Source organism: Leucopleurus acutus (assembly GCF_964270905.1).
Source record: "Leucopleurus acutus genome assembly, chromosome: 4".
Taxonomy (NCBI): Eukaryota; Metazoa; Chordata; class Mammalia; order Artiodactyla; family Delphinidae; genus Leucopleurus; species Leucopleurus acutus.
Window position 1 is genome coordinate 125460086 of NC_139146.1, and position 13566 is coordinate 125473651.

General features: G+C 40.9%; 1 protein-coding gene across 1 annotated transcript in view; it reads right to left on the minus strand.

Moving 5' to 3' along the window:
* The window catches only part of TRIM2 (tripartite motif containing 2), a 97259-nt gene that overhangs the window by 41951 nt on the left and 41742 nt on the right, over positions 1-13566 (minus strand). The window contains exons 2-3 of the mRNA XM_082837999.1: positions 10279-10463; positions 5341-5578 (exon numbers count right to left, since the gene is read on the minus strand). Coding sequence (XP_082694125.1) covers positions 5341-5578; positions 10279-10412 — 372 coding nt within the window. The 5' untranslated portion in view covers positions 10413-10463. The remainder of the gene's footprint in view (positions 1-5340; positions 5579-10278; positions 10464-13566) is intronic.

The following is a 13566-nucleotide window of genomic DNA, read 5'->3' on the forward strand; positions in this document are numbered from 1 at the left end:
GTGGGAGGTGAGCAACTCAGTTGAACTCATCCATCTTGGGTGAGAGGACACTGGTGCTCCCAAGGGTGGGTGGGCCAGAGCCCAGGATGAGCTTGTTGTTGTTGACAGGTAGTCACCATTTGTGTTCATTAGAAGAGGAGATGGCAGGACCATATGCATAATAACGTGCTGAAAAGGATGGTCAGGGCCTTGCAGCCACCACCACCACCACCCACCCACCCCCGGCCAGGATTCTGGAAGTGGGGGCTGATTAGTGGCAGGGCATTCTTAATGAGGATCTCTCCTTTGCACCTCTTAACATGCTTGTTAGAAAGGCACCTAAGCCAGCAACAACAGGGCTTAAGGATCATTTGTGTTCTGGGACTTTGAGGCATGAGCTCAAATGTCTGCTTTAAGTGCAAAGAACCTCTTAAATCACTAACCATTATTCCCATTTTTCTTTGTATTTGAACAATGCAACCATGGCAGTTTAATTAGAAGACAGATAGTGTCACAGCACTTAAAGTAAATGACAGGCGTTCATCCACATGTGCTAATCAGCACCAGGCAGTTTATGAGGGCAACATCCTGCTTCATTGTTAATTACCCGATTTTATTGAATCATTTGAATTGTTTTTAAAGATTTACCCATGGCAATTAACCGCAGCCATTTATCTGTAATATTGCATGCATTTGACTTGAATATGCAATGAGGACCCCCGTTTCAGAGCATCAGCAGAGAACTCCTACAATCTATGGTGGAACAATAGAATGATTCAAGACACGCAGTAAATTTCCCAAGGCCTCCTGCTAGTTTATACGTTTTATGATTCCAAAGACTCATAATGACCCAGCATAGAAAAAGTGCTCAAAACACACTTTAAATAGCTTCATTCACCTCCAGGAGGATCCAATTCTTTAGAGTTAATTTTTAATGTGATTTGATGTGATATGTTTGGTAGAGAAACAGGGAACGTTTCAACCTAAAGGCTTCTTTACCTTTGCTGGAATTAGCATCTCTGTGACTGTTTCTCCTTAGCAGCCTATGGCATCCAAGGGTCTCTATTCCTCAGGCATTCTCAGGAAATACATCTTTAGGAATTCTTTGTGAAGCTTAACATTTATTTTCTCCTGTGATTATTAACTGTTTATAGATCTCCTGTGAATTTTTCAAGTTCTAGGCTCATTTTCTTTTGTGATATTCAGTATTTTTCTTAGTAAGTAAGTGCTCTTACACGGTAAAAGTTTGCTGGGGTATTTTATTTTATTTACTTATTTTTAAAAAAAAATATTTATTTATTTTGGCTGCGCCGTGTCTTCCTTGAAGCACGCGGATCTTCTTTGCGGAATGCGGACTCTTAGTTTCGGTATTCACGGGGGATCTAGTTTCCCGATCAGGGATCGAACCCGGGTCCCCTACATTGGGAGAGCGAAGTCCCACCCACTGGACCACCAAGGAAGTCCCTGCTCAGGTATTTTAAATAAGAATTTTTACAGCTACTTTCATAAACTGAATGATTCATAGTTTTCTTCTTGTTCTGTCTTCACTAGATTTTGGTGTCAGAGTTAATGAGTATATCATAGGTGAATTTGGTAGCTTCCTATCTTTTCTTATGATCCAGCAGTATAAATACTATGAATCATATCTGTTTTATACAGGTTTGAAGGCATTCAGTTTTAAATGAACTTTCACCAGTTTTCTTCAAGATTATAGGTCTATTTGGGTTTTCTTGATCATTTGTAGTTTCCTAGATAATCATCCACTTCATTCAAATTTTCACTATATTAGCCTTTAGCACAGAGAATTGATCTACTAATTTTAAAATCTTCTTTTTATCTATACAGATATCTCTTTATTCGTCCCAATTTGATTTATTTATATTTACCCTTTGGTGCTTTATCAGATGTCAGATTATTTCATTAATTAAAAAAAATTCAGCTCTTGGATTTATTCATCAACACAATTGTTTCATTATGTTCAAACTCTCCAAGGTTATCTTTACTATTTTCTTTTTTTCGTGTGCCATATATTTATGTTAATGATCTTTTCCTAACTTCTTGAAATGAACTCTTTTTAAATAAAATACTTAAACATATGAAATTTCCTGAGTATAGATAATGACTTTATCTTATACATTTAATAGATAAAGCTTACACTTTCAACATTTTGTAAATAGTCCAATTTTGCTATTTTTTCTTTGATTAAATAATTATAAACTTTTAAAAAAGATTTGGGGTTTCTTCTGTAACATATGTTACTAGTGTAATTTTATTGCATTGTGGTGCAGGAACTTGGTCTACACAATGGAAAAATACAGTGATTTTTTAAAAATTACCTATTATATGATCAATTTGAATGGCTCAAATTCTCACAATCTTAATAGCTTAGTTGAACTGATTTTAGTATATGCCTTTTTATTAGTGGGAGGCAGATTCTCAAGTGAAAGAATACTCTTTTCTCTGAAATTCATCCTTCCTTCTCCAAGTCCATTGATGCTTTTCTTGTTCTACCCCTTATCATCTCGCATTTGGACAACTCAATACTAAACTCAATTGGTGGTGCAGCCTCCAGTCTCTGCTACGCTATTCCTCCACAATGCCATTAACATACCCATCTCCTGTTTAAAAGGTTTTAATGCTTCTCCACTGCTTATGGAATTTAGGTCAAACCTTTCCTCGATGACATTCTTAGCTCGTCACAATTTCTCCCCTCTATCTTTCTAGACTCATCCTGTATTCTCCAGCCCACCTATGCTCCCATCACCACTGGGGCATCTCCATGCTCTAGCTGTGCTGAGCTGCAAGCTCATTCCTGAATTCCACGACACTCCTGCCTTTACTTATTGATGTAATCTTTTCAGTTGCCATTATTTCTCATTCCACACGATTGTCCTTTACACCCCAAATTTGGACCAGTGTCTATAGTAGATCTCCTAAAGTTTCTAAAACTTTACTCCCCTATCAAGTCAGATGTCCAGAGAGCCCTACCTGGACTACTCTTGAAGGGGACTCAGGTACCTGATGGAAATGCCTTCCCAGACTAGTATTTAGAATGTGAGCCCCAGAGGGAGACAGCCTTAGCATTCACTAAGAGCCAGTGTGAGAAGCGGTCATAAGAGGGCACGCTTTAAAGTTCCTTTTGCAAAACTTACATGGTAACTCTCCCTTGGAGTACAGTGTGCAGAAAAATCTACAGTTATCAATAGCCTCTGGTGTGCTTTCGATTAAATAATTAAGGATATGTAATCCACGATGTCTCTCTTGTTTTGGCTAGCAAAACGCTCAGGATGCTATTTCCTCCTGGTCTAGCTTTCATGATGTGTCAACTAGCTGTGTTACTTAAACTGTTCAAGTCTCAGTTTCTTTATCTATAAAATGAAGGTAACCAGTACCAATTTACACAGAGTGGTGTGTGAGAAGCCTAGCATGGTGTCTGGCCATTTGTTTAAAAATATGTACTACTGACTTCTGAGAGACTGAATATAAAAATGCACACGGACCATACAAAAATAAAACTCTGACCCACAACTTGCCCAAGAAACCAACCCCCTTATCCACAATGAAACAAACCAGGAAGCCAGCCTGCTATAAGTCAGGCTGCAATCTCTGTTAACAATCCAAAAAGCTAAACAATAACTTCTGTACCAATTGACCCCAAATGGCTAGGACTTGATAATTAACAGCTTCTATAATTTTTGTCCCTCTTCCGACTTAGGACAAAGCAGAGAAAGCCAAATCTGCACCCCTAAGCAGTCACGTAGGATGTCCCCCTTCTAATTAGTTGGCCCCCAGCTTCCCCATGCCCACCCCTCCCAATCAGGGCACAGCTGAAGCCTCCCCTTTTTTCCACTACAGAGCTTTCCCAGCTCCTCTGCCTGACTTTGAGTCTCTGACAAAACACAAGTGATGGTCTGACTCCTTGTTACAGCAAGTGCTGAGTAAATAGCCTTTGCTATTCCTCATTTGGTTGGTCTCTGTTTGTATGTACACTTCCATGTGTAAGATGCGGTGCCGAGTGCTAGGGGTATAATGATGAACATGGTCCCTCCCTCTTGGAGCTCACTTTCTACAAGGAAAGCCAGCAGATACACAGCTGGAGGCAGGCAGAACACGGCAAATGTCATGAAGGGAATGAAGACATGGTATGATGGTGGGAAACCGGGTGTCAGAGGCGTTCTGCCCTAGAGAGTGAGCTAGAGAGGACTGCCTGGTATAGAAATTTGAGCTGAGACATGGAGGATGAGAATGAGCTGGCCACATAAATAGGGAACGAAGAGCGTTCCAGGCACGAGGAACAGACAGCAGCCAGGGCCCAAGGTGGGAAACCACTTGGCAAGTTCGAGGAGGCCAGTGAGGCTGCAGCACAGTGGGTCTATGAGAGGTAGACCAACAGTTATTAGTTACGGCTAATAATTATTGCTTTGCCCTAGGAACCTCATGTTACTTCAGTGGTTTGATTATAGCAGTTTCAAACACTTTTGAAGTGGCCACTACATAAAGAAAAAAATGAAATAAGCCATTAATTAGAAATCATGTTAATAGCTAATATTTATAGAGAGCTTACAGTATGCTTTCTATGACTAAAATATTTAATTCTCCAAATAATCCTGTAGGGGAGACTGTTATTACTTTCTTTCTGCAGATGAGGAAGCGAGACAGAGAATTGAGTACATTTCCCAAAGCTGACACAGGAAATGAGTTTGAGGAGCAGGATTTGAATCAGGCAGTCTGACTCCAAAGCTGGCAGTGAGCTGCTCTGCAATGCTGCCTCTTCAGGCTACATAGCTGCTGTGAATCCATCGTTTGATGGTACACACCGGTCCTCCCGAGTTTATGATGGTTACTGTGTTTGCTGGCAGCAGGAAGTATGTTTGGGATCTACAGGCTATATAATCTCTGATCAGGGATTCACGTAACTTCAGAGTATTTATGATTAAGGAATAGGGTCTAATGGAGCATGAGGAAAATTTCCCTCACAAGAAAAATAAAACACTGTAAATAACATTTTAATAATCATTCTCACTTTGCAGAACTTATCTACTATTAAATCTTTCTCCATAATTTATTACACAGATGTTTGTGGGTCAAAGTATGCCCAGCTTACAAACAGTTGTCGGTTTGCTCTCCTGGGGAAACTAATTTGTGCTAAGTCGGCACAATGAAGACTGATCTTATTATTTAAATAAATTGGGTCAGAGAAAGGAAGCAGGCAAAATAGTCTGAGGACAGGTAAAAAGTGTTTTCAATCACTCATTTTCCAGGTGGAGTTCTGTTTCACTGTATACACCCTCTGATTGACCAAAGCCTCCCCAAATCAAGCAGCCCCTCGGCCCAGGCAGTGCCTGCAATCCGCTCACTTACATTCCCATCGTGGTTTGGGCAAGAGAGAGGCTTCCCCGCAGCCACAGCAGTGACTGTCTCCAGGATGGAGGACTCCTCAGCATTGCTGCCTGGAGTTCGCTGCAGCACGTCCATCAGGTTTGTGATGAAGAAGTTGTTCTGGAGCGCGGCCACCCCCTTCTCGGGCAGGATGGAGGTCTGGCGGCACACGGGGCAGGAGAGGGTTAGACTGTGGGCGGGAATGTAGTTCTGCAGGCACCTGTCGCAGAAACAGAAGCGGGGCGGTCAGCACAGTGGGGCTCCTGCAGGGGCTACCAGACAGGTTCTCGGTGACTACAGGGCTACTTTGCATAACCTCCGTTGTGGTCTCCTTCACTAGGAAAAGATTAGTTCTGAAGTCAATAGGTCACCTCACATTGCACCAGTCAACTGATCAGATAATCTCATTGACTTTGGTACTGTTTCCTCGAGCTTTGCCACACAGGCAAAGTGTGGTCCACAGGTGCGCATCACTGGCCTCAACGGGGAGCTTGGAAGAAACGCAGACTCGCAGGACCCAATCCAGGCCTGATGAATCAGATTCCCAGGCGATGTGTATGCACATTTAAGATTGAGAAGCACTGATACCTAGTATGGCATTCACGAATTTGTGGACTTTTACACAAATTGGAAGAAACATGTCACAATTTTTCTGTTAGCACTGAAACTCTTTTTACATACAAAATCAGAAGCAGATTTCAGATGTTAAAAACACATCGAAGTGGAAATGTTTGTTTGAAACAGGGACGGGACACCCAGAGTCCCACCAACACCATCTCTTCTTAAGAGCCTCTCCTTAAGAGCCATCAACTTAATTCATTTAATTAGCGAAATGTATGGCTGATACAGTTGACCCTTGCACAACGCGCGAGTTAGGGGCGCCGACCCTTGGTGCAGTGGAAAATCCGAAGATCCCCGTATAACTCAGAGCCAGCCCTCCAGTTACCCAGTTCCTCCACATCCGGGATTCTACACCTGCAGATTCAACCAACCGTAGATCTTGTCATCCTGTAATACTGACTACTGAAAAGAATCCGCATATGAGTGAACCCATGCAGTTCAAACCTATGTTGTTCGGGGGTCAACTTTACTTCCAGTAATCCTGTGATCACTTTTAAATGTATGAGGAAAGACAGGCAGAGAGAGGGTAAGTTACTTGCCCAAGGGACCTAGGCCGTCAGAGGCAGAGTGGTTGCTCAAACGCAGGCAATTTGGCACCAGAATCTAAGCTCGACATCACTACAACGTTTCCCAGTTTCTCCAACAAATTTGAAAACCTCTGATTTCGCCCCATTTCTCTTATTTTGCAGATGGGGAAACTGACATCAAGGAGGTTAAATGACCTTCCCTATGTCACACAGTAGATAGCGCTGAATCAATACCAGAGATGAAACAGCTTTTGCTAAGGTCACTCACTAGCAACATCTAAATCTAATACACATTTTTTGATTCTGTCATTCATCAAGCTTGAGCACTGCCTCCCCACCCCTCCTTTTTATGAAACTTTATCGTTCCTTGGTTTCCGATACCACACTCACCTCGTTCTCCTTCTGCCTGCTCTCTTTTCTACTGAGTCAATATAGTTTGGAGTGAATCAAGGCTTATCGTAAGCCCTCTTCTTTCCCTGGGGTATTATAATGCACGATAAGCATAACACTCTCATATTTATGTTTCTTCCCACGGATGCCTCCTCTGAGCCCCATAACTGTACACCAACTGCTGTCTTGACATCTCCTCTTAGAGGTCTCACAGGTCCTAAAACTCAACATGTTCAAAACCAAACCCACGATATTCCCGCACGCTGTGTCCACCCATCAGTGAACTGCACCTCCATCCCTTCATCTAAGCAAACCAGAAGTATGAGTCATTCTAAAAACAGTAATTCCCATACTGGTCTTCACTGTCCACATGCAACCCATCACCAAAGCCTGGAGATTCCTCAGTATGGTTCCAGCCTCCCCAGGTCTCTTCATCTGTATGAAGACACCCTTGCTTAGATGTCTGCGGTCGCCCTGCCCCTGGTATAATGCCATCCACCTTGTACCCCTCTCACCCTTCTCCATACTGCAACCAGAGTGACCTTTCCCAAATGCAAAGCTGACCACTTAAATCTCCTCCCCCTCACATCTAAGATGAAACCCTTCCATGGCTTCCACTGTTCTTACAATGAAGACAAGAATCCATGTGTGGTAATACGGATTACCCACCTATATGATCTGGACCTATTTATTTTCTGTCTTTTCCCCTCATCTGCTGCACATTTGGGCCTATCTGAGTTCTTCCAAAGTGTTATATTCCCTTTCACTCTACACCTTTGCACATACCTGAAATTCTTTTCTTCTGCTCACTCCCCTTTGCTAAATTAATTTTTCCTCCTCCTTGGGATTTCTGCCTATTCATCACTTCTGCAGGGAAGCCTTCCCCGATTAGAGCAAATTCCCCCATTACGTGGTTGCCTGTGTACTTCTGGTATATGGCCCTTTTCACTGGTTTAATCTCATTAATCTGAGTGAGTAGGTGTTTAATAACTGGCTCCTGCACTTGGCTGGAAGCTTCGTAAGGCCAGGGACTGTGTCTGTGTCCTCCAGACCCCACTGATGGCATTTTAGAACAAATGAGAGTAAGAGAGCGGCTGTCCACTGAGCGGCCGGTGTTTGTGCCCAGCAGGAGATGGAGGTAAGGGGTCCTGGGTCTCTCTCCGTGACAAGCTATGAAGTTTTGTCTCCACATAAACCAAATTTTCCCATCTTAGGGAAAGTTGCCAGCACCTTCCAAAGGAAATCAGTTCAATGTGCACGATGCTAAAACAATTTCAACACATAGCATTCCCTAGGGACTGGCCATGGTGGGATCCGGAAAATCTCCAGCAGTAGCTACTGGATGGGGAGTGGGAGTGGCGTGGGCTAGACCTAATTGAGAGGGCAGGAGGCCAACCCCAGGCAGCCCGGAAGGGCTGCTTCTCACCTGCAAGAGCAAGGAAACGGGAGCCAAAAACAGCCTGACGAGACACTGAACACTGGGTAATGGGGCCGCCCTGCTAAGCTCAAGCTTAGCTCTCAGCGTCATGTATAAAGAGTGCCCAGCTATGTCGACTGCTTCCTCTCAAGTAATGCCCTTACCATGTGAGCCCAGGGACCCATGGACAGTTAAAGCTGGTGGTCATGCTTTAGCTACATCCATTGAGTGAGGGGGAAAAAAATCACTCTCCATTTCGCCATTTTGGAATATGAATTTTAAAGTACTTAAGCCAAGGTATAAAATTATGAATAAAGTACAAAGTATCAGTGCCCTATATACCACCACTTAAAACAAACAAAAAACTGTACACACACGCACACACACACACACGGCCCCACAACAACCCAAAACAAAGAAAGCAAAACAAACAAAACACCACAACCACCAGTAACAAATCCACCTTCTCCATCCATCCATCACCACCAAAGGTGTAGTTATTCTGCTGCAGTTGAGACCTTCCAAGGTAAATCAGCTCAAAGAACGTTCAATGAGATAACAAATGTACCTTAAACTGGATGGTAAATATAATTACCATTGATTTGAAGTCATCGGAAATACCAATTTCCTGTTCTATGATAGGAGGTAAAAAGTTTTAACTATGTATTAATTAATAAAAGAAAATGTACTTAATAAACTGCTATAAAACATAATTAACATATTTGTCTTTAAGAAAAATATGTAAACTTACTAGGGAAATACTAAAATTAGACCACAGATAAACTAATTACCAACAACATTTTTTTTTTTTTTTGCAGTATGCGGGCCTCTCACTCTTGTGGCCTCTCCCGTTGCAGAGCACAGGCTCCGGACGCGCAGGCTCAGTGGCCATGGCTCACGGGCCCAGCCGCTCCGCGGCAGGTGGGATCTTCCCGGACCAGGGCACGAACCCATGTCCCCTGCATCAGCAGGCGGACTCTCAACCACTGCGCCACCAGGGAAGCCCCCAATAACATTTTTTAATGCTTAATTGCTGATGGGGTAAGTTGAACGAGAAGGTAAAAATATGTTTTGAAAACTGATTAATGTAAAAAACTATTCAAGAAATTTTTTAAAAAGAAGTGTTTTCAAAAATAAATAAATTTTAAAAAATAATAATAAAAATAATTTTAGTTTACAAAAAAAATAGAAGTGTGTTTTCATATGTAGCAAACTGTATATTCAGGTAATTTATAATCATTTAATGTATACAGTTTTTTTTCTTTATCCGAAACATCATAATGTTCAAATATGCCATTAGTGTGTGTCTTCTGAAATACCTGTGGAAGAAAGCCCCCTCTTTTCAACTAAGTCCTCATATATGTAGGTATTTTACCTGATTTGTTATATGGGAGAAAATGATAGGGTTTTTTTTTTTAAGTTTTTTTGATGTGGACCATTTTTTAAAGTCTTTATTGAATTTGTTACAATATTGCTTCTGTTTTATGTTTGGTTTTTTGGCCACAAGGCATGTGGGATCTTAGCTCCCCAACCAGGGATCGAACCGGCACCCCCTGCATTGGAAGACCAAGTCTTAACCAATGGACAGCCAGGAAAGTCCTGAAAATGATAGCTTTTTAATTGGCCATCACCAAAGATCCACCATGAGGGATCTATGGTTGGCAAAAACTGTTTCACAAAGAACAATGGGAAAATTTTTAAATTTTTTGAATCTTAAAATATTTAATGTTCCATCTCCTGTGGAAATAAATCAGTAGCTATTGGATTGCTTTCTCCCGCTTATAATAGTTCTTTGAAATAAAGTACATTCTTGGCAACTCATGATTGAGTTTCTAGATGTCTATCAGAAGGACAAAAGATTTATTGTCTCCCATAGGTAACTGTAGAATTCTGGAAAGAACCCCTTGGCAGGTTGTAGGAGGTCAGTCTGTGAAACCCCCTTCTCTGAGCACAGAGGAGGCTTACCTCTCGCAGAAAGTGTGCAGACAGGGGAGAACCTTGGGATTCTTGTACCTTTCCAGGCATATACTGCAAATCAGAAACTGCTTGTCAATCTGGCGCACCACAGGACTTGGGATGTTGGTGGCTTCACTTGCCATCCTAGACCACTGACATGGGGGGCCGGCTGTCTTTGACCCTGCACGCTGCCGCTGTCAGACAGAAAAACCAAAACGGAAAAACATATAATAATCTGCAAATGCAAATCAATCATTGGTTTATTCGCTAGAGGCATTGTGTTATGAATACAGGTAGAATTCCATGTTGTGACCTTGACATGGCTATAACCAATCCGCATCGCTATAGAGGGTGTACAGTGAGGGGCCTATTTGTAGATCAATAAAGTAATCACAGGTTCAGCATGCAAAGAAAACAAATTAGAAGGTATGTTGTACAGAGAGGTAGCTTGCTGGGAGACTCACAGATATAGAGAACAAACTAGTGGTTACCAGTTGGGGCAGGAGGGCGATAGAGGTGGGGGAGTGAGAGGTACAAACTACCGGGGTTGAGACAGGCTCAAGGATGTGTTGTACAACATGGGGAACAGAGCCAATATTTTGAAATAACTAAATGGAAAGTAACCTTTAAAAATTGTATTAAAAATTAAATTACTGCAAGAAACAAAGGAGAGGTAGCTTGCTGGGTTTCAAAGTGGGGGCAGCTGAAGGGATAAATACTTACATAGTCCTGCCTGTTCATGCCTCCAGCCATGACTGTATCTGAATATATATATATATATATATATATATATATATATATATATATATATATATAGTCTTATTATAGTCTATATTAAATAGAATAGTCTTACTAGGATAGAATGTGTTTTCCCAACTATTATACTTGAAGGGGGTCAAAATATGCCACCCCCAAATAAGCCACTTTGATATAAGGATTATTTTGAGTTGAAGGTGATTGAGAAGCAGCAGATGAGGAAGAGCCCTCTCCCTCTGCCATCTGCCTAAAAGCAGGACACACATTTCCCATTTGTAAAGGTGCCCCACTCTCCCATACCAGGAAAAGAAGAAGACTCTTAATCACCAGAGAGGAGTATGCATAACAAACCTTACTAAACCACCCTTATCTACCATACATATCCTGGCCCACTTCCCACAATTTACTGCCCCTTGGAGTCCAAACTCCCTTTTCCTTTGTCTAGTCAATTCTCCATAATCTGTGGTCTTGGGTCTAATGGCCTCTTCTTTTCCGTGAAGTACCTATGCATGTAAAATTTAAGATAGTAAATCAATGAAGTTTAATAAAATATATATTTTATTTTGGAAAAATGAAATATCAATAAAATGTGTATACCTTTTTCTCCTGATATCTGTCTTTTGCCAGTTTAATTCACAGGCTTCAGTTACAGAACTTAAGTGTATAGAAGAAAAGTGTTTCCTTCCCTACATACTGTTAATATCCAGGAATGAAATAATTAGAATTTTTCATTAAAAACTTTGTATGGGGTTCAGAGCATTTTCTTCAGAACTAAAATGTGTTTGCCATGGAATGGGGACAAAAGCTAGAGGTAGTCTCTATTATTTTAAGAAATGTCTGTTGGTATTCGTGTGTGGGTGTCTGAGGGCCTGGTGAGTGACTTAATTCAGAGGAGGTTTCAAAATGTGAAAGGTCAGGCCAGAAAATGAGAATTGGAAGAGGGTAACAGAGAAAGCAGAGGGCTTATGAAAGAATAAGGGAGGGAAAAACTACAACATAAAACATAGCTCCATTTATCACCTTAAAGAATTTCTGGCTTGTATCCCAAAGGGGTGAACCAAAGCTGAGCTAAAACTCACTACCTAATTTTCTAAATATTTTGCAAGGTGTCCACAGCCTCTTAATTCCCAATGGAAATGCTCTTTCCAAAAAAACAGTAGTTAAGGTTCAATATGACCCTAGGCAGGAAGTAGTATTATTCCCATTCTATAGATTTTTTAAAACCGAGGCTCAGTTAGGAAGTTTGCCAGAATGCAAAACCCATTACCTTTTCACCTCTTAAACAAGCACAATCCTTGACCTTGGGTTTTCAGAAAGCTGTGCTATGGAAGCTTGGTTTACATATAACATTTGAACTTGGCCTGGGATCTGTGTTTACAGAAACAACAATTCCACATTTTCTAAAGGAAACACTCTTTTCCAAATATAAATGATGGTCTTCTTTCTCCCCCACCAAATCACCAACTTCTAACAAAGCATGTCAACTTTTCTCCAGAAAATTCTGCTATTTAAACATATTGGAGTATAGTTACAAACATGACACACCCCTTTTTCCAACTCTGTGCCTTCTAGGTAAGTTCTCTAAAGAGCATGATTAATAAACAGATCAAGCTTGCAAAAGCACCTGCTGTACAAGAGTGTCACGTTCAATCGGAACTCCATGCATTAGTTAAACAGCGTAGGTGTGACATACCTAATTAGCCAGCATTATCTGCTACACTCTCATAGACTGTCTTCCTAAAGAACCAGAGTAGAGGATGATACCCATTGATTGGATTAAATGCAGCTCTTCTCTCAGGAGCTCAAAATGTTGGCACATTGTCTGCTTTTCTTTAACTGCATCCCTAAGACATCAGCATAGGGAAGGAATGGATTTGTCTGGCTTTAAGATAAGGAAACCTAAGCTGAGGGTTTAAATGACTTGCCCAAGGTCATCCAGTAAAATCAGTGAATCAGAAAGCTCGGATTTCAAGATTTCTGCCTTATCTGATAAGCTGATGTTACCTAATCTTAAGCAAGTTTAACGCTTTCCTGGCATATGTGTGTGTGTGTGTGTGTGTGTGTGTGTGTGTGACATAAAAATTGTAGAGTGCTCACTTCAGCAGCATTGGAACGATACAGAAGATTGGTTTGGTCCCTGAGCAAGGATGACACATCAATTTGTGAAGCATTCCATATTTTTTTAAAAAAAATCATATTAAACTTTTCAGTTAAAATCAGTTAAAAAGAATTTTATTTTGAATAGCTTTTGAAAATGTTCCTTTAACCCTGCAAAATAATCAGTCATGTGGAGTATTGAAACAAGCAGGGAGAAAACATCATATTGGATTTTACTTTTTTTTTTAACCTTGAATTTTGGATTTTTGGCAAGGAAAAAACATTTGTTTTAATCAAATGATATATGTTGACTAAATGAAATTTCCTGAGCTGACATTTTTATTCTCCAAAGTGGAAATAAAAGACATTTCATTCTAATTTCATGATAATTATTGTAGTGGGTGAGAGTAAGTCTTTGTTAGTATTGTTAATTTATATGGTAAA